Source organism: Mobula birostris, chromosome 20 (genome assembly GCF_030028105.1).
Source record: "Mobula birostris isolate sMobBir1 chromosome 20, sMobBir1.hap1, whole genome shotgun sequence".
Classification (NCBI taxonomy): Eukaryota; Metazoa; Chordata; class Chondrichthyes; order Myliobatiformes; family Myliobatidae; genus Mobula; species Mobula birostris.
This window is the reverse complement of record NC_092389.1, coordinates 58,535,241-58,554,663: the sequence shown is the minus strand read 5'-3', so window position 1 is coordinate 58,554,663 and position 19,423 is coordinate 58,535,241. Positions and strand designations below refer to the sequence as shown.

General features: G+C 45.6%; 1 protein-coding gene and 1 pseudogene across 1 annotated transcript in view; both read left to right on the top strand.

The window, feature by feature from the left end:
• LOC140185316 (zinc-binding protein A33-like) overlaps window positions 1-14,014 on the top strand; it is a 39,592-nt gene extending 25,578 nt beyond the window's left edge. The window contains exons 2-6 of the mRNA XM_072238712.1: window positions 1,467-1,562; window positions 1,975-2,208; window positions 3,470-3,492; window positions 3,580-3,698; window positions 10,255-14,014. Coding sequence (XP_072094813.1) covers window positions 1,467-1,562; window positions 1,975-2,208; window positions 3,470-3,492; window positions 3,580-3,698; window positions 10,255-10,823 — 1,041 coding nt within the window. The 3' untranslated portion in view covers window positions 10,824-14,014. The remainder of the gene's footprint in view (window positions 1-1,466; window positions 1,563-1,974; window positions 2,209-3,469; window positions 3,493-3,579; window positions 3,699-10,254) is intronic.
• LOC140185006 (uncharacterized) overlaps window positions 1-19,423 on the top strand; it is a 686,808-nt pseudogene that overhangs the window by 558,783 nt on the left and 108,602 nt on the right.

Here is a 19,423-nt window from a genome sequence, read left to right as displayed (position 1 = left end):
CTCCTGTCCCATTAGTGACAGTCACAGACACGACAGCACAGGAACTCCCTTTTGGCCCATCATCAAACTGTCCCTGAACCAGTAGAGTCAGACTTGGACACCACTGCAAAGGAAAAGCCATTCAGCCCTTCATTCCTGTCCCATTAGAGTCAGTCACAGCACAACACCTCAGGAACTGAAGATGGAGATTATGAAATGAAACAGCAGATTTGTCATCAACTACAAGTAAAAGTTGATACCTGTACTGGCCGAGCAGTCTGAGAGTTATTAATCTATTAATTAGTTCGTCACTGACTTGGGAATTTTATTATCAAGTTATCGATTTTTCAGAAGCGCTGCCTTTTATTACTTTACTCTGCACTTCTCAGCATTAATTCCTCACTAGGCATCGTTTATCAGCTCTTTATGTAGATTGCTTAGTATTTATATGCAACACTCACAACATGCTGGAAAAACTCAGCAGGTCGGGCAGCATCCGTGGTGACGATCAGTCAACGTTTCAGGCCGGAAACCTTGATGATTGTTTTCTCCACTCCTGCTGAAAGGTTTTGGCCTGAAATGCCCACTGCACTCTTTTGCTAATTGCTGCCTGGCCTGCTGAGTTCCTCCGACATTTTGTGTGTGCTGCATCAACTTCCAGTTTACCGTGATTCAGCCGTACACAGCACACAGCTAAAACGAAACAATACCCTGGTAACTTTCCGACGCTCCCCCTCTAAACCTTCCACGTCTTTCCTATCGGGAGGAGACCAGAACTGAACACAAAATGCTCAGTGTCGTCCCACTGGACTTTGAGAGAGCTGTAACATTATCTCGATAAGAGCCCCGACTAACGAAGGCCAACACACCATGCGCTTTCTTAAACACCTGACCAACTTCATTGTAAGGACATGATTGTGCCGGCAGCGGGGAAAATATCCCTCCAGTGTTTGTTGATTTCACGCTGGAGATTCCGTATCACTTCACCCGGCCACATTGTTTTGGCGTCTTCATTTTCCACGTCCCCTACTTGCCTTTATTCGATCTTCCTCTTCGTGAAACCCATCTTAAAGTTTAAAGCTACCTGTATGTTCAGGTGGTGGGGTTATTAATTATGGACTGGGAGAGCCCCCACAGTTTCACCCTGTCCTGTGGCTTTCTCAAGGGAATCTGCTGTTCCCTCAAACGGGCTCAGTTGAAACTTGTGATTCAGTGCCTCCCCCTCCGGAGTGATCTGCCCAACCCCCAACAGTCCTCGGCATTGATTTACCAAACCTGATTGTCTGCCTCGGCTGCAAGTCCTTACTGTTGCTGGGATACGGGCCTGCTGTGTTTGTTTATCCGCCCGAGGCACTGTTACGGGTTAGGCTTTGGAAATACAATTGGACAGGCTGAGTTCCTCCGGCATTTTGTGCGATAATCGGGTTTGATCACCTGTTTCTTTTGACCCATCTTTGTTTCTGTTTCCTTCACTCTCTGACTTCCAGGATCAGCTGAAATCTTCCTTTGACTCTCTCACAAAAATGAAATCAGACTTCCAGGAAAAGGAGCAGCAACAGAAAGAGAAGATTTCCGGAGTTCGGGTGAGGCTTCCTGAGCGGAATTTCTGATATTACTGTATAGTTTTGCTCCCTTTAATGTAGACTAGCAGAGTATCGCAGCTCCAGTGACCTGGGTTCGATACTGACCCCTGGTGCTGTCTGTGTGGAGTTTGCAAGTTCTCCCTGGGACCACGACAGTTTCAGACACATTCCAAGGACATGCTGGATGAATGGTTAATTACAATTAACCCCGTTAAGTTCGGGGAGTGTGTATGTGAATCAGGTGGAAGTTAATGGGTCAGTGAGGGAGGTTTCTGGAAAATGTGAGGGAATGGGGTTCACGGGAATGCTCTCAGAACGAGTATGGACTCTAATGGACCGAATAGTCACCTAATGTTATGAGGAAATATAACACAGCAATGCAGTACATTTATCTTCACCTTTCATTTGACAGGAACAGTCCAACAGCGTACAGACCCACATCACATCCCAGTTTGCTGAACTGCGCCAGATTATCACTGAGAAAGAGCAGAGCGCACGCAGGGATCTCAAAGAGGAAGAGGCAAGGATTCTAAACCCAATGGAGAAAAATCTTCAAGAGATTCAAAAGAATATAAGGATTATTCAGGAGGAAATCTCAAAGATAAAGGAACAGAAGGATCGAAAAGACAGTGTGATATTTCTCAAGGTGAGGGTTTATATTTCAATTTATTTCTGTCAAAGGACACCAAATGAACAGTGGAATATTTGAAGTAAACAGTGGCCATTTCTAACAAATCAGTTGCCGCTGCTGGCGACCTCGCACAGATTGTTATACTTGTATGTTGCACCTTCCGATCACTCCAATAATCATGTTCCAAAATGTCGAAGTTATGTATTCAATCCTTCTTTAGCAACATGCAATCTGGAAGTGATGAAACTTCAGCGTTATTAATAGTAAATTAAACTGCAACAAAGTGGTCAACAAAAGGTATGCCATCCATCTGTCTGCAGCTCAAAACAGCCCAGAACAAAGCCCGAATACCAAACCTTTTCCTTTTACCACACCCCACTGACGTGACTAGTTACCATAATAACCATGTAACTCAGAATACAATGCAGAGAGAAAACAGATGTGTTGCTCCTACACACAACATTTACAAACGGTAGTAAACTGTCTCACCAGACAATTGATACAACTATTCAGTGCTGCTATTGTCCCAGATCTGGACTTTCCACAACTTCTGTACATCCCAGGACAGAATCCAATCTTCTCTGAAATGATTTACTCTGATTATAATGCAGAGCTGCTGATTGTGTCTTTGATTATCACATTAAATATTCTCTAAATCTCACATTGACACCCAGTTCCAGTCAGGGGCTGTGAGTGTGTCTGGTGCGGTGGGTGTGAGGGTCTCTCTGTCAATCAGTGAGAACAAAGAATGTGACCCACACATCAGATTTATCCTCAATATCCGGTTTCCGTCAGATTACAGAAACACTCACGGATTCTTTACTTTTTCAGATAAGTTTCACAGCGAATTATATTATATCACATTCTCCATCATTAACAGGCCATTCGGTCCATATTCTGCTATCAATTTCCCTGTTTCACAAGCCTCCTCCCACCTACTCATCACACCCAGTGACAGTGGGTTCAAAATCGTCTTCACTAAATTTCTTCTCAGATTTATTATCAAATCCATCACTGATTTGAATTCCTCCATCTCATCATTCTAACACCTTAACCAGATGAAAATTCACAACCTGTCCTGTCTTCCTTGCAAGTTTCATCCTCTCAGTAATAGCCCAGCTTTCAGAAACCTTTCCTGTAATTTACCCCCTGGTTCTGTATTGTTTGTGTGTGTGAGTGACTGCGGGAGAGGGAATTTTCAACACCTTGTAATGGTTTGGATGAAATTCAGGATGTCGATAGTCTCGGTCTATTCATTGTGTTTCATTTCTTTCAGGAGGAAGCTCGTCAGACTACGAGGTAGGACATGCTCTTTACTGAAATTCTGTATGGATTTGTAAAATCATTCAAATTTGCAGTTTATAACCAGCAGTTTAATATTTACAGGATTAATGATGATGTCCAGGAATTGACAGTGACAGATGAGACCCTACCAGTTGAAAAATTCGATCACCTCTATTTGTTGAACACAGTGCTGAGAGAAACAGTTGATGCCAATTATCGAGGTAAAACTTACAAACATTTATTATTCATTGTTCATGAGACACAATTAGGTTCTAATTCAAAGGAAAGATTGGCTGTAATTATGGACTGAAGGGGAACTGAAGTTTATTCCACATCAACCCCACCGACTGGGAGGCATCACTGTCACATGGTCAGCTGGAGATGTCAGACCCCTGAACACACCAGCACAGGGTCACAATACAACCAATACACGGGACTGGCAGATGAACCATTGTGTCCTGATCCCAGGCACACTGCACTAACATTCCAAGACATGAGTTTGAATCCTACCACAGGAGCTGGGAAATTTATACTGATTTTATGATATTGTAGGGTGTGAAAGCAAATAACACCATAACACACAGAGACCATCAGAATGTGACACACGGTCAAAGAGACAGGTTAAAATTCCTATTCAGGAATGAAATCTGCCGTCCTTACCCAGTCTGTCTGTTCTGTGCACTGAGCTGCCCTCTGACGTGACGTCACATCAACAGTTCACAGACAGACTCCAGGGTGAGATTCCTCAGGAGGATGATCTGGGAGGGTTTGGCAGATGCTGAACCCACGGCCCACTTCATCCATCTGCTAGACTATGATGTCTTCTTGAGCATATCCCATTTGTGAGTGTTTGTCCCATATCCCTCTGTGTACTGTCCAAATGTATTTTAAAATATTTTAATTACACCTGTTTCTACAGCTTCCTCTGACAGCAAATTCCATCTGCTCACCTCCGTCTCCCTTTCTTTGAGAAAGTTACCCCATAGATCGCCTTTCACCTTAAGTCTAAGCCCCCTGGTTCTGTACTATTATGTCCTGTGTAAAAAGACTCTCACTTTATCTAGGCCCCTTATAGTTGTATAGAGTTGGATAAGGGGTCATTTCACAACATCCTACGCTACAGGGAATTAGCCCGAGCACATCCAATCTCTCTCTTTTTAACCCGAGCCTCCCAGTCCTTGTAACACCACCCTCCCCACCCTGAAGCTTCCCGTCCAGTGTAATCACACCCCTCCCAGAGTCGGGGCAGCAGAAATGCAGACAATACCTCCAGTGTAGTCTATCATCAACATCAAAGACCTTGCTTAAGTTCCTGTGGACAGTGTCGAATAGGCTGATGAATACAGAACTGAGGGTGTTATATTTGAATGCTCCAGTATACGGAATAAGGTAGATGATGTTGTAGCACAGGTAGAGATTGGCAGGTATAACGTTGTTGGCGTCACTGAGTTGAGGCTGAAAGGAGATGCTGCTTGAAGCCCAACGTCCAAGGATACACCTTGTGTTCAAAGGACAGGCAGGTAGGCAGAGGGGATGCGGAGGCTCTGTTGGTAAAAAATGAAATCAAATCTTTAGAGAGAGGTGACATCGGTTTGGAATATGTAGAATCTTTGTGGGTACCAGTGCTACAGCATCAGTAAGAAACGGTAAGGGTAAAAAGACCCTGATGCGAGTTATATACAAGCCTGCAAATAGTGACCTGGATAGAAAAGGGATACAAATTACACCAGGAGATGGAAAAGGCATGTAAAAAGGGCAGGGTGGTAATAGGGATGGGGGATTTCAATATGCAGGTTGGTGCTGCATCCCAAGAGAGGGAATTTGTAGAATGCCCCTAAAGTGGTTTTTTCGAACAGCTTGTAGTTGAGCCCAATGGGAGAAAAGGCAATTCAGGAGTGGGATTTGTATAATGAACTAGATATGATTAGGGAGATTAAGGTAAAATCACCCTACAGAAACAGTGATTTTAAAATGATAGAATCTACGCCGCAATTTGAGAGGGAGAAGATAAAGTCAGATGTATCAGTATTAGAGTGGAGTAAGGGGAATGACAGAGGCATGAGGGAGGAGCTAACCAAAGTAGGTTGGAAGTGGACAAGAACAGGGACGATGGCAGAACAGCAACGGTTGGAGTTTCTGGGGGCAATTCGGAAGGCACGGGATAGACACGTCCCGAATATGAAGAAATATTCCAAAGGGAGGATGAGGTAACTGTGTTTGACAAGGGAAGTCACAGGCAGCATAAAAGCGAAAGAGAGGGCATACAATGTTGCAAAAATTAGCAGGATGTTGGAGAATAGAGACAGTTTTGATAACCAAGAGAAAGTAACAAAAATGCAATCAGAAGAGAAATGATAAGATATGAGGGAAAACAAGCCAACAATGAAAAAGAGAACACAAAAATGTAAAGAGTAAAAGCCAGGTGAGAATGGCTATTGGACCCCTAGAAAATGAGGCTGGAGAGGTAGGAATGGGAGACAGAGACATGACAATGGTACTTATTTAGTATTTTGTGTCAATCCTCACTGGAAGATACTGTACAAGAAGTTTGTCAGAAACGTGCATGTCAGGGGACAGAAATGAGTGTTGTTGCTATTACTAAGGAGAAAGTACGTGGGAAGACGAAAGGACTGAAGGTAAATAAATCCCCTGAACCAGTTGAACTACACTGGTGTATTCTGAAGGATGCAGCTGAAGAGAATGTGGAGGCATTTGTAATGATCTTTCAAGAAACACTAGATTCTGAATCATTCAAGACGACTGGAAACTGAAAAGGTCACTTCACTCTTTAAGAAGGGAGAGCAGGTGAGGGTCTAGTGAGATGGAGGAACTGAGCGAAATACATGTTAGTAGGGAAGTGGTGTTAGGTAAATTGAAGGGACTAAAGGCAGATAAATACCCAGGGCCAGATGGTCTGCATCCCAGTTGCTTAAGGATGTAGCCCAACAAATAGTGGATGCATCAGTGATAATTTTTCAAAACTCTTTAGATTCTGGACTAGTTCCTGAGGATTGGAGGGTGGCTAATGTAACCCCACTTTTTAAAAAAGGAGTGAGAGAGAAACCGGGGAATTATAGACCGGTTAGCCTGACATTGGTGGTGGGGAAAATGCTAGAGTCAGTTATCAAAGATGTAATAACAGCACATTTGGAAAGTGGTGAAATCATCGGACAAAGTCAGCATGGATTTGTGAAAGGAAAATCATGTCTGACGAATCTCATAGAATTTTTTGAGAATGTAACTAGTGGAGTGGATAGGGGAGAACCAGTGGATGTGGTATGTTTGGATTTTCAAAAGGCTTTTTACAAGGGCCCACACAGGAGATTAGTGTACAAACTTAAACCACACGGTATTGGGGGTACGGTATTGATGTGTATAGAGAATTGGTTGGCAGACAGGCCACAAAGTGGGAATAAACGGGACCTTTTCAGAATGGCAGGCAGTGACTAGTTGGGTACCGCAAGGCTCAGTGCTGGGACCCCAGTTGTTTACAATATATATTAATGACTTAGAGGAGGGAATTAAATGCAGCATCTCCAAGTTTGCAGATGATACGAAGCTGGGCGGCAGTGTCAGCTGTGAAGAGGATGCTAAGAGGATGCAGGGTGACTTAGATAGGTTAGGAGAGTGGGCAAATTCATGGCAGATGCAATTTAATGTGGATAAATGTGAGGTTATCCACTTTGGTGGCAAGAACAGGAAGACAGATTATTATCTGAATGGTGGCCGATTAGGAAAAGAGGAGGTGCAACGAGACCTGTTTGTCATTGTACACCAGTCATTGAAAGTGGGCATGCAGGTACAGCAGGCGGTGGAAAGGGCGAATGGTATGCTGGCATTCATAGCAAGGGGATTCGAGTAGAGGAGCAGGGAGGTACCACTGCAGTTGTACAAGGCCTCGGTGAGACCACACCTGGAGTACTGTGTGCAGTTTTGTTCCCCTAATCTGAGGAGAGACATGCTTGTCATAGAGGGAGTACAAAGAAGGTTCACCAGATTGATTCCTGGGATGGCAGGACTTTCATATGATGAAAGACTGGATTGACTAAGCTTATACTCACTGGAATTTAGAAGATTGGGGGGGATCTTATTGAAATGTATAAAATCCTAAAGGGATTGAACAGACTAGTTGCAGGAAGATTGTTCTTGATGTTGAGGAAGTCCAGAACGAGGAGTGACAGTTTAAGGATAAAAGGGAAGTCTTTTAGGACCGAGATGAGGAAAAACTTCTGCACACAGAGAGTGGTGAATCTGTGGAATTCTCAGGAAACAGTTGAGGCCAGTTCACTGGCTATATTTAAGAGGAAGTTAGACATGGCCCTTGTGGCTAAGGGATCAGCGGGTATGGAGAGAAGGCAGGTACAGGGTTTTGGGTTGGATGATCAGCCATGATCATACTGAATGGTGGTGCAGGCTCGAAGGGCTGAATGGCCTACTCCTGAACCTATTTTCTATGAAAACAACTTATAGGTGTGTTAGTCTGGATGTGGTGTGACTGGGTAGATGTTGGAGTCTCGTATTAAGGACGAGTTTTTGGGTACATGGAGGCACATGATAAAATAGACAAAAGACAGCAGGGATTCCTTTAAGGGGAAATTTTGCCGGACAAATCTGTTGGAAAACTTTGAGGAGCACAAAGCCAAGATAGACAAAGATGGATTTGGAACAGAATTGATGCCTTTGTGGCCGGGTTTCCAGAGGATATGAAAGAAGTGAATGGGCAAGTCGTGCTGTGGAAGACAGATCAGGAAAACGGGCAAAGAAGTGATCGATGGATTATCCAGTAGGGAAGTCGCATGTGCGTTTGGTAGAGGGAATAAAGGCATGGATGATTTTGTTAACAAGGAGAAAATTCAAAATTCTGAGGTTCACGAGAATGATTCCCTGAATGAAAGGCTGAATGATTCCCTGAATGAGGAGTGTTTGGTGGTTCTGGGCCTGTACTCATGGGAGTCTTGAAGAATGGCTGATTTATTATCCCTCTCAGCACTATTCTCCTACCTCCTCCCCATAACTTTTGACACCCTGACTCATGAAGAACCGATCAACTTCAGCTTTAAATATGAAACATGAGAAAATCTGCAGATGCTGTTCCCCAAGCAACACAGGTCCTGATGAAGGGTCTCGGCCTGATCTCTCTGAAACCTCTCTGGACAAAGTTGAAGTTGGGAGGATGTTTCGTATAGCGGAGGGGTCGAGGACCAGAAGGCACAGCCTCTGACTAGAGGATGACCATTTGGAACAGAGATGAGAAGGAATTCCTCTGTCCACAGGACAGTGAATCTGCCACAGGCAGCTGTGCAGTCCAAATAATTGAGTATATTTAAAGTACAGCAACTAACACAAAATGCTGGAGGAACTCAGCAGGCCAGGAGGCATCCATGGAAAAGAGTAAACAGTCGACAGTTCAGACTGAAACACTTCATCAGGACATGTGTTGCTTAAGGGTCCCTGAAAATTCCTCCCATTTCCTCTTGAGGGGCTGCGGGTGATGGGGTTGTGGGAAAGGGGACAAAAGGATCATCATCTCCATCTTTGTCCCCCGCCACCTTCTCGTTACGTCTACGCACACAGTTCACCCACAGGCTTTCCACCCCTCCCACACCTGGTTCTGGTTCAATCTGCCGTTTATCTCTCCCTTGCTGGTTCCCATTATCATCTCCTTTACTGTCTCGAACCTTCACACTCCCCCACTCCACACTTCACACTCACAAATGAATGTTAACATTGAATGAAGGGCCTGTTCCTGTGCTGTACTGTTCTATGTTCTCTGTTCCCTGTTCAGAAGAATGAGAGGAGATCTCAGGGAAATACAACATTGTTTCAGGGCTCAACAGGCAGGATACAGGGAGGATGTTTCCCCATCTGAGAAGTCAAGGGTCAGGGGTCACTGTCTGTTTGAAATTCCCAGCACCCGAAGGGAGAGGGGGGTTTGGGGGTTCTTATCCATTCAGTTCACAGAGCCATCGCCGTACAGCATAGAAATGTGCCCTTCGACCCATCACATCTGTGCTGACCTATTTACCCATCTACATTCATCCAATTGGCCAGCATTAGGTCAGTCTCCTTCTGTGCCTTGCCTTTTGAAGTGTCTGTCCAAGTGTCTCTTAAACACAGAGGACTGGAGGCCTGTGACCTGCAGAGGTCGGTGCTGGGGCCGCGGTTGTATGTCATACATATCAATGATTTGTATGATAGTGTAGGTGACATAGTTAGTAGGTTTGTGGGTGGCACTAAAATTCATGGTACAGTGGACAGAAAAGAGGGTTATCTCTGTTTACACCGGGCCCTTGATCAACTGTAGAAGTGGGTACAGTCACAATATTTCTAAATTCATCTTGACAGGGATGTGGATCTGTTCAAGTCCATTAACTCACCCCCTTTCCAACTTAATCCACTCCTCTCCCGCACTCGTTTGCTGGTTATTTCTGTTCTTGAGGGAAGATGTCGACCTGAAACGTAGACTGTCCATCTCTCTCCACACCTCCCGCCTGACCGGCTCGGTTCCTCCAGCATTTTGCGTCTGTTTGATCGGGAAACCTCTGCTCTCCGTCCAGCAGAAAACCTTTGGGGAGACATTAGTTATCCATCTGCTTTCGTTGGGTCAAACCACGGGAAAGGGTCGTGTTGGCCACCCAATTGCGCCTGAGGGGCAGCGGCCTTTCCCCCGGTCCCCGGGGCCGTGCTGCCCGATTCTCCCCCCGATCCCCGGGGCCGCGCTGCCCGAGTCTCCCCGTGATCCCCGGGGACTCTCTAATTCTCTGCTTCTCCCTCCAGTCTCTGTCACCCTGGATGTGGAAACGGCGAATCCGGAGCTCGAGGTGTCTGAGGATCGGAAGAGTGTGAGACGGACCGGGACCTGGAGATGGTCCATGACTCAAACTATGCTATCGACCTGGATGAGATTCACAGACTGTCCCAGTGTGCTGGGATCGGAGGGATTCACATCGGGGAGACATTACTGGGAGGTGGAGGTGACGGGGAATCGGGTCTGGGGTCTGGGAGTCGCCGCAGAGTCTGTGGAGAGGAAGGGACGGGTCAGACTCAGTCCGGAGACCGGATTCTGGGTCATCGGGCGGTATTATGACGTGTTACATCGGGATTGTGACGTGTTCAGTGGTCTCCTCTCCCCCGAGTCCCGTCTCCCTGCCGATCCCATCCCCGGGAGGGTGGGAGTTTATCTCAGTTACAAGTCCGGGAGAGTTTCATTTTACAACGCCGAGACCAAGTCCCATCTCCACACCTTCACTGGGAATAAATTCACGGGGAAACTTTATCCTTTCTTCTGGACTGGGATTGTAAACCAGTGGCTGAGAATCTGCTCCGGTTCCGCTCCGGGTCTGTGAACGGGTCGGGTTCCGGGACCGGCGTCAGGAGTAAAGTCCTTCTAAATATAAATGTGCGGAGAGTGAAATAAACACGAGATGAGAATTATCGATCCATTAATTTTAACTCGTTCACCGCGTCTGACAACCGAACAGAAACACCGCGGATTCAGCAGCAGCCGTGAACGGCGGGTCCAGAGCTCCCCCGGGTCCTAAAGTCAATCCGTGTTTAGACAGGTTAAATGGGACAAGTGGAGGCAGTGCTGACTCGAAAAGGGGGTCAGGGTGTATCTTGATGTGACCATAACACACAGGAGCAGAATTAGGCCGTTCAGCCCATCGACTCCGCTCTGCCATTCCATCATGGCTGATCCCGGATCGACCTCAACCCCATACACCTGCCTTCTCTCCATATCCTTTGATGGACTGATCAATCAGGAAATAGAAAGAAGAAACCATAGAAATCATAGAAACTACAGCACAGAAACAGGCCTTTTGGCCCTTCTTGGCTGTGCCGAACCATTTTCTGCCTAGTCCCACTGACCTGCACACGGACCATATCCCTCCATACACCTCCCATCCATGTATCTGTCCAATTTATTCTTAAATGTTAAAAAAAAGAACCCGCATTTACCACCTCTTCTAGCAGCTCATTCCATACTCCCACCACTCTCTGTGTGAAGAAGCCACCCCCATGTTCCCTTTAAACTTTTTCCCCCTCACCCTTAACCCATGTCCTCTGTTTTTTTTTTCTCCCCTTGCCTCAGTGGAAAAAGCCTGCTTGCATTCACTCTATCTATACCCATCATAATTTTATATACCTCTATGAAATCTCCCCTCATTCTTCTACGCTCCAGGGAATAAAGTCCTAACCTATTCAACCTTTCTCTGTAACTGAGTTTCTCAAGTCCCGGCAACATCCTTGTAAACCTTCTCTGCACTCTTCAACCTTATTTATATCCTTCCTGTAATTTGGTGACCAAAACTGAACACAATACTCCAGATTTGGCCTCACCAATGCCTTATACAATCTCATCATAACATTCCAGCTCTTATACTCAATACTTTGATTAATAAAGGTCAATGATCAACTTCTGCTTTAAATATACCCAAAGACAGCCTCCACCGCAGTCTGTGTCAGGATATTCCACATGGTCTGTACTCTCTGGCTGAAAATATTCCCTCTTACCTCTGTTCAAAAGGTTTCCCCTCAATGTTGAAACTGTGTCCGCTAGCCTGGATATCACCACCACCTGAAATAACCGCTCAAGATCCACCCTGTCTAGTGCTTTCAACACTCGGTAGGTTTCAATGAGATCCCACCTTCCTTTCTGAGACATGGGACCCAAAACGTTGATAAATCTCCAAGTACGGCCTAACTTGTGTCTTATAAAGGCTCAACATTATTTCCTTGCTTAAATATTCTATTCCCCTTCAAAGAAAAGCCAGTATTGCATTTCCCTTCTTTACCACCGACTGAAAATGCAAAATGACCTTCTGGGACTCTTGCAGGAGAACTCCTAAGCCCCCTGCGCTTGTGAATTTTCTGTCTATTTACATAATACTGAGTAATATTATTCCTTGGACCAAAATGCATGATCATATCTTTCCCAACCCTGTATTCAATCTGCCATGTTTTTAACACTTCTTCCAATTCGTCTGAGTCCTGCTGCAATCACATTGCTTCCTCAGCACTACCTACCCCTCCACCTATCTTTGCATCATCCACAGACTTTGCCACAAAGCCACCAATTACATTATCTAAATCATTGGCAAACAATGTGACAGTCCCAACACTGACCCCTGAGGAACACCATTAGTCACTGGCAGCCAACCAGAAAAGGCCCTATTTACTCCCATTTGCTGCCTCCTGCCTGTCAGCCATTCCTCTGTCCATACCAGTATCTTTCCTGTAATGCCATAGGATTTTATCATGTTCAGCAGCCTCCTGTGTGGTACATTACCAAAGGCCTTCTGAAAATACAAGTAAATGATATCCACTGCCTCTCATTTGTCCACCCTCCTTTTCACTTCCTCAAAGACCTCTAAAGGTTTGTTCGGCATGGTTTTGATTTACAGAAATCATGCTGGCATTCAATTATTTCATCATTAGTCTCCAAGTACCTTGAAAACTCCTCCTCGAAAAAGGAACTACAATACTATCCCAACCACTGCGGTTCGGCTAACTGGCCTATAATTTCCTTTCATTTGCCTTTCTCCCTTCTTAAATGTGCAATTTTCTATATTCCAGTCCTCCAGGACGATGCCAGAATTATAGTGATTCTTGAAAGATCGTGACCAATGCATTCATTATCTCTTCAACATCCCTCAGGACTCTGGGATGTAGTCCATCTAGTCCAGATGACTTATCCACCTTAAGACCTTTGAGTTTGTCCAGCTCTTTTTCCTTTGTAATAGCAAAGTCACTCAATCCTGCTGTGTCTTCCACAGTGAAAACTGTTGCAAGGTATTCATTAAGTTCATCTGCCATTTCTTTGTCCCCCATTACGACCTCACCAGTATTATTTTCCAGTGGTCCAATATCAACTCTTGTCTCCTTTTCACTCCTTATTTCACTGGGGAAAAACGCTGACTGCCCTGCTTTATATTATTGGCTAGTTTGCTTCATATTTCACCTTTAACATTCTCATCGCTTTTCAGTTGCCTTTTGTTGGATTTTCAAAGCATCCAATAATCGAGCACGGTGATGGGGTGAAGGGGTAGGTAAATAGGGGTATAGACTAAGAACAATGGTCAATCGCCCTGGATGCGACTTAGTGTACTGTTTTGGACAGTCAAAAAGAAGCTTTACCCAGCAACCGGTGACGTACTAGACATTGTTCTCTAAAGACAGGCAAGGGCTCAAATAAGGAGCAATCTGATCTTGCAGAAGGAGCTCAAGATATAGGTAAATATGGGAAGAATTGTGTAAGGGCTAGAATGTTCTGGAGAAAAGGGGAAGGGTCCAAATGAGGAACTGATGGGCTAGCTTTGGCTTAAAATAATTACAATTAACTGACCAATGATGATTTTACATCTAAATCTTAGCACGTGATTGAAATGATTCCAATATTGTCTAAACTTGTAATCGTAAGATTTCCTGCTACCTGATCAATGATATAAATTCTGGAGAATTGTGTAATTCGGGGGCAGTGTCCGGACTGGCTCTTTTGGGAGATCAGTCTGTAACTTCCCCCATAGCATGCTATGAGTAGAGAATAAAGGTTTGAAAAAGAATTACGTGTGTTAGTGTTTTTGTGGTACAATTGTCTTTGCATCGGTCGATCCAGTACGAAAATTTGGCGAGCCAGCCAGCAGTCCAAAAATGACGAATTCTCGTGAGACGGTGTCAGCGGTCGACTCGGTGGCGGTGTCCTGAGACAGGTGGGCCCACAAGGTATGAGTCACCTTGACCTCACTCATTAATTGCCCACCTTCACGATCCCCTCGGCTGGCGGGCGGGTAACCCTCTGGTGGACTCCTTCCGAAACCCGAATTGAGGATCGTCCGAGTACCAGAGGTTGAAAGAGGGGTTAGAGACCCCGACAAAGGTAAGGTAAGGGATTAGAGTCCCCGACGAATTATTGAGAATATTAAAGCCTGCCGGTGCTAACAGATTGGACTGCGGATCACTGGTAGTGATCTACGAAATTTTCTTTGAGTGTGTTACAGCAAATTGGTCAGCGGGTTAGTGGCAGCAACCTATTACATTTTCTCGCAGATATTGCATAGGCAGCTTAGAGATTTACAATTTCCCGGGGGCTCTACGGTAATACAGGACGTAGACGACCTCCGACTGGCCAGCCCGTCAGAAACCTCAAACGTGCAGGACACCAATACGCTTCTGAATTCTCTGCATTCATGGGGATACATGATCTCGCCCCAAAAAGTAAACAGAACCCGAAGGCAAGTGAGATTTCTGGGAACCCTTTTGAGTGCAACCGAAAAGCAGTTCACTCCAGAAAGGGTGATCCCCGATCCTTGCGACCCCCTGCCATCTCCCCCGAAAGCCATGCGTGCTTTCCTTGGTCTGGTAAACGTTTGCAGAAAGTGGATTCCCAATGTTGCTCTGTGTTCAGAACATTTGAGTCCTCTGGCTTCCAGTGCTCTTAAGTGGCCCCTGGAGCTAACTGAGCAACAGAGAGAGGCTTTGGAGAAATTGAAGAAATCCCTCTGGAGAGCGCCTGCTCTCGGCCGCCTGCTCTACGACCGCCCCTTCCCGCTTTTTGTGAATGTTTTAGATGGCTGCACCACTGCAGTGCTCACTCAGATTCATGGGAGCAGACGCAGGCCTGTGCCTATTATTCCACTAAGTTAGACCCCGTAGTGCAGGGATTACCCCGCTGTTCGCAGGTGCTTCAGGCCATTTACTCCCTAATTACGGCTGCTTCCAACATCACCCTCCAACAGCCAGTTACAGTGTATTCGTCCCACGCCCTTGTAGCGCTGCTGATCAGCAACCAAACCCAACATCTGGCTCAGGCCGGACTAAGCCGTTATGAAATAGCATTACTTAATAACCCACTCCTCACATTTGCATACTGTGATACCATCAATCCCGCTACATTTTTAGAGACGGCACCTGCTGAGTTGACTGAGCCTCCTCATGACTCTCTGCTACGAAACCACTTCCTCACCTCACCGCGCCCGACCTCTCAGATGCAGCCATTCTAGGGGCACAGCTCACTCTGTACGTGGATGGCAGTTCCACAGTCTCTGAGACCGGGGAGCGCCTCTGCGGCTACGCCGTTCTCGACGACGACCTCACGCTCGAGTGTGGCGCTCTCCAGCCCCCCGTTTCCGCCTTCTTTGCTCTGATACGTGCCTGCATCTTAGCCAAGAACAGAAAGGCCAATGTTCATACAGATTCCCGTTACGCATTTGGGGTGGCTCATGACTTTGCACAGCTCTGGGCGCAATGGGGGTTCCTCACCTCCTCCGGGACCCCCATCCAGAATGGCATGTATGTAAGGAACCTCCTTCAGGCCATCCTCCTCCCCGAAAAATTAACCATTATTAAATGTTTGGCTCATCTAAGAGACGAATCTGCAGTGACTAAAGGAAATAATAGAGCCAATTTGGCCGCAAACCAGGCTGCGCAGGAGGCAACCGCTATAGTTTTAACTGCAGAGGGGTTCGCCTTCACCCTGACTAAAACACCACGAGCGCCGGGCACTCCAGACAGGGTTACAGTTCAAAAACTCCAGGGGGACGCTCCTGTTCAGAAAAACAACTTTGGAAGACGCACGGATGTGCGCATTCGATGTCCACAGGCCTCTGGCATACCCCAGTTGGCCAAGTTTGTATTCCTGATGCATTGCTGCCGATGTTGCTCGATTGCATGCATACGAACATCCACCTTGGCAAGCGGGGGAATGAGTGATATTTTGCTCCACACATGGTGGCACCCCAGGCTGGAGGAGGCTGCTGCAGCAAAAAATACAAGCTTGTTTGATTTGCCAAAAGACAAACGCGGGAAAGGGAGTAAAGTGTGCCCCAGAGAAAATCCCCTTGCCAAGTGGCCCTTTTGAATGTATTCAGCTTGATTTTATCGAACTACCGCGCGTAGCCTGTTATAAGTATTGTTTAGTGATTGTAGATGCGTTCAGTGAATGGATTGAAGCCTTTCCGACCACTAATAATAAAGCTTCTACGGTGGTAAGGTTGGTGCTTACAGAGATTATACCGAGATTCGGAGTGCCCAGACAAATAAGTTGGGATACTGGCCCTCACTTTGTGGGGAATATAAATAAGGAACTATGTGAGGTGCTGCGCATCGAACCGCGGTTTCATCGCGCTTACCGCCCGAAGGCTGCAGGGATAGTGGAACGGGCCAACCCCACCCTGATAAACAAGCTGTCTGAGTTAATGTCCGAAACCAGACTGAGTTGGCTGAAGGTCCTTCCGCTGGCCTTATACCATATCAGAATTACCCCGCACTCCAGTACAGGGGTCTCTGCAGCTGAAATTATTTAGGGGCGTCCGGGAAGGACCCCATGGGACGCTGACATGCAGCCTCCCCCCCAAATTGATCTAAATGGTACGTGGGACAAACTGCAGAATTACTTTCGCCAACTAACATCCCCTCTAAAGTTTCTTCACTCCCAGGTGCAGAATACTCTTATGGAGCCCGGAGGTCAGGGGACGGAGTGGCCGGAGTTGAAAATTGGGAATTCGGCACTGATCAGAGATTGGGAGCGTTCCAGGCTCGGACCCCGGTGGAAGGGACCATTCCAGGTACTACTGCAAACACCGACGGCCGCTAAGGGTATCAGAAACAGGAAGGGAGCAGTAACTCTACTGGGTGATCCCCCAATATTAATAGGTTCATTGAGGAGCAGAAAGGGAGGCAGATTTTGGAACGGTGAAATAATAATAGGGTTGTTGTGATGGGAGATTTTTAAGTTTCCTAATATTGACTGGTATCTCATTAGAACAAGGGGTTTAAATGAGGTGGAGTCTGCTAGGTGTGTTCAGGAAGGTTTCCTGTTGCAAGATGTAGATAAGCCAACTAGAGGAGAGGTTGTACTTAATCTGGTTTTTCGAAATCAACCTGATCAGTTGTCAAATTTCTCGGAGGGAGAATGTTTTGGAGGTAGTGATCGCAACTCTATCTGCTTTATCATTGCAGTGGAGAGGGATAGGAACAGACAATTGGGAAAACCTTTAATTGATGTAGGGAGAAATATGATGCTATTAGGCAGCAACATGGGAGCAGATGATCTCGGAGGAATGCACTGCAGAAATGTGGAAAATCTTCAGGGAACTTTTGCATAAGTATGTTCAATTGAGGCAGGGAAAGGATGGTAGTGTTAAAGAACAATTGTCTACAAAGAATGTAGAAAATGTACTTAAGAGCAATAGGAAAGCTTGTCAAATGTTCAAGAAGCTAGGTACTGGTATACTTCTAGAAAATTGCAAGGTTGCCAGAAAGGAGCTTAAGATTATAATTAAGAGAGCTGGAGGGAACCATGAGAAGGACTGGTCAACAAGGATTAAGGAATTGATCTTTGGGGATTGAATCCTTTGGGGATGTAACAAAACACATTGATGATGGTAGAACTTGGATGCAGTGCATACGGATTTCAGTAAGGCATTTGATAAGGTTCCCCATGCCAGGCTCATTCAGAAAGTAAGGAGGTATGTGATCCAATGATACCTTGCTTTGTGGAACCAGAATTGGCTTGTCCACAAAAGGCAAAGTGTGGCTGTAGATGGTTGGTGACCAGTGTTCTTCCACGGGGATATGTTTCTGTGACAGCTCCTCTTTGTGATTTTCATAAGTGACCTGGATGTGTAGGTAATATGGTAGAATTCTTCATTAAGATGGAGAGTGACATAGTTAATTCAGAAACAAAGGTTCTGAACTTAAAGAGGGGTAACTTTGAAGGTATGAGACGTGAATTAGCTAAGATAGACTGGCAAATGACACTTAAAGGATTGACGGTGGATATGCAATGGCAAGCATTTAAAGGTTGCATGGATGAACTGCAACAAATGTTCATCCCTGTTTGGCAAAAGAATAAATCAAGGAAGGTAGTGCACCCGTGGCTGACAAGAGAAATTAGGGATAGTATCAATTCCAAAGAAGCAGCATACAAATTAGCCAGAGAAAGTGGCTCACCTGAGGACTGGGAGAAATTCAGAGTTCAGCAGAGGAGGACAAAGGGCTTAATTAGGAAGGAGAAAAAAGATTATGAGAGAAAACTGGCAGGCAACATAAAAACGGACTGTAAAAGCTTTTATAGATATGTAAAAAGGAAAGGACTGGTAAAGACAAATGTAGGTCCCCTGCAGGCAGAAACAGGTGAGTTGATTATGGGGAGCAAGGACATGGTAGACCAATTGAATAATTACTTTGGTTCTGTCTTCACTAGGGAGGACATAAATAATCTTCCAGAAATAGTAGGGGACAGAGGATCCAGTGAGAAGGAGGAACTGAGCGAAATACATGTTAGTAGGGAAGTGGTGTTAGGTAAATTGAAGAGATTGAAGGCAGATAAATCCCCAGGGCCAGATGGTCTGCATCCCAGGGTGCTTAAGGAAGTAGCCCAAGAAATAGTGGATGCATTAGTGATAATTGTTCAAAACTCTTTAGATTCTGAATTAGTTCCTGAGGATTGGAGGGTGGCTAATGTAACTCCACTTTTGAAAAAAAGGAGGGAGAGAGAAACCGGGGAATTATAGACCGGTTAGCCTAACGTCGGTGGTGGGGAAACTGCTGGAGTCAGTTATCAAGGATGTGATAACAGCACATTTGGAAAGTGGTGAAATGATCGGACAAAGTCAGCATGGATTTGTGAAAGGAAAATCATGTCTGACGAATCTCATAGAATTTTTTGAGGATGTAACTAGTAGAGTGGATAGGGGAGAACCAGTGGATGTGGTATATTTGGATTTTCAGAAGGCTTTTGACAAGGTCCCACACAGGAGATTAGTGTGCAAACTTAAAGCACACGGTATTGGTGGTAAGGTATTGGTGTGGGTGGAGAGTTGGTTAGCAGACAGGAAGCAAAGAGTGGGAATAAACGGGACCTTTTCAGAATGGCAGGCGGTGACTAGTGGGGTACCGCAAGGCTCAGTGCTGGGACCCCAGTTGTTTACAATATATATTAATGACT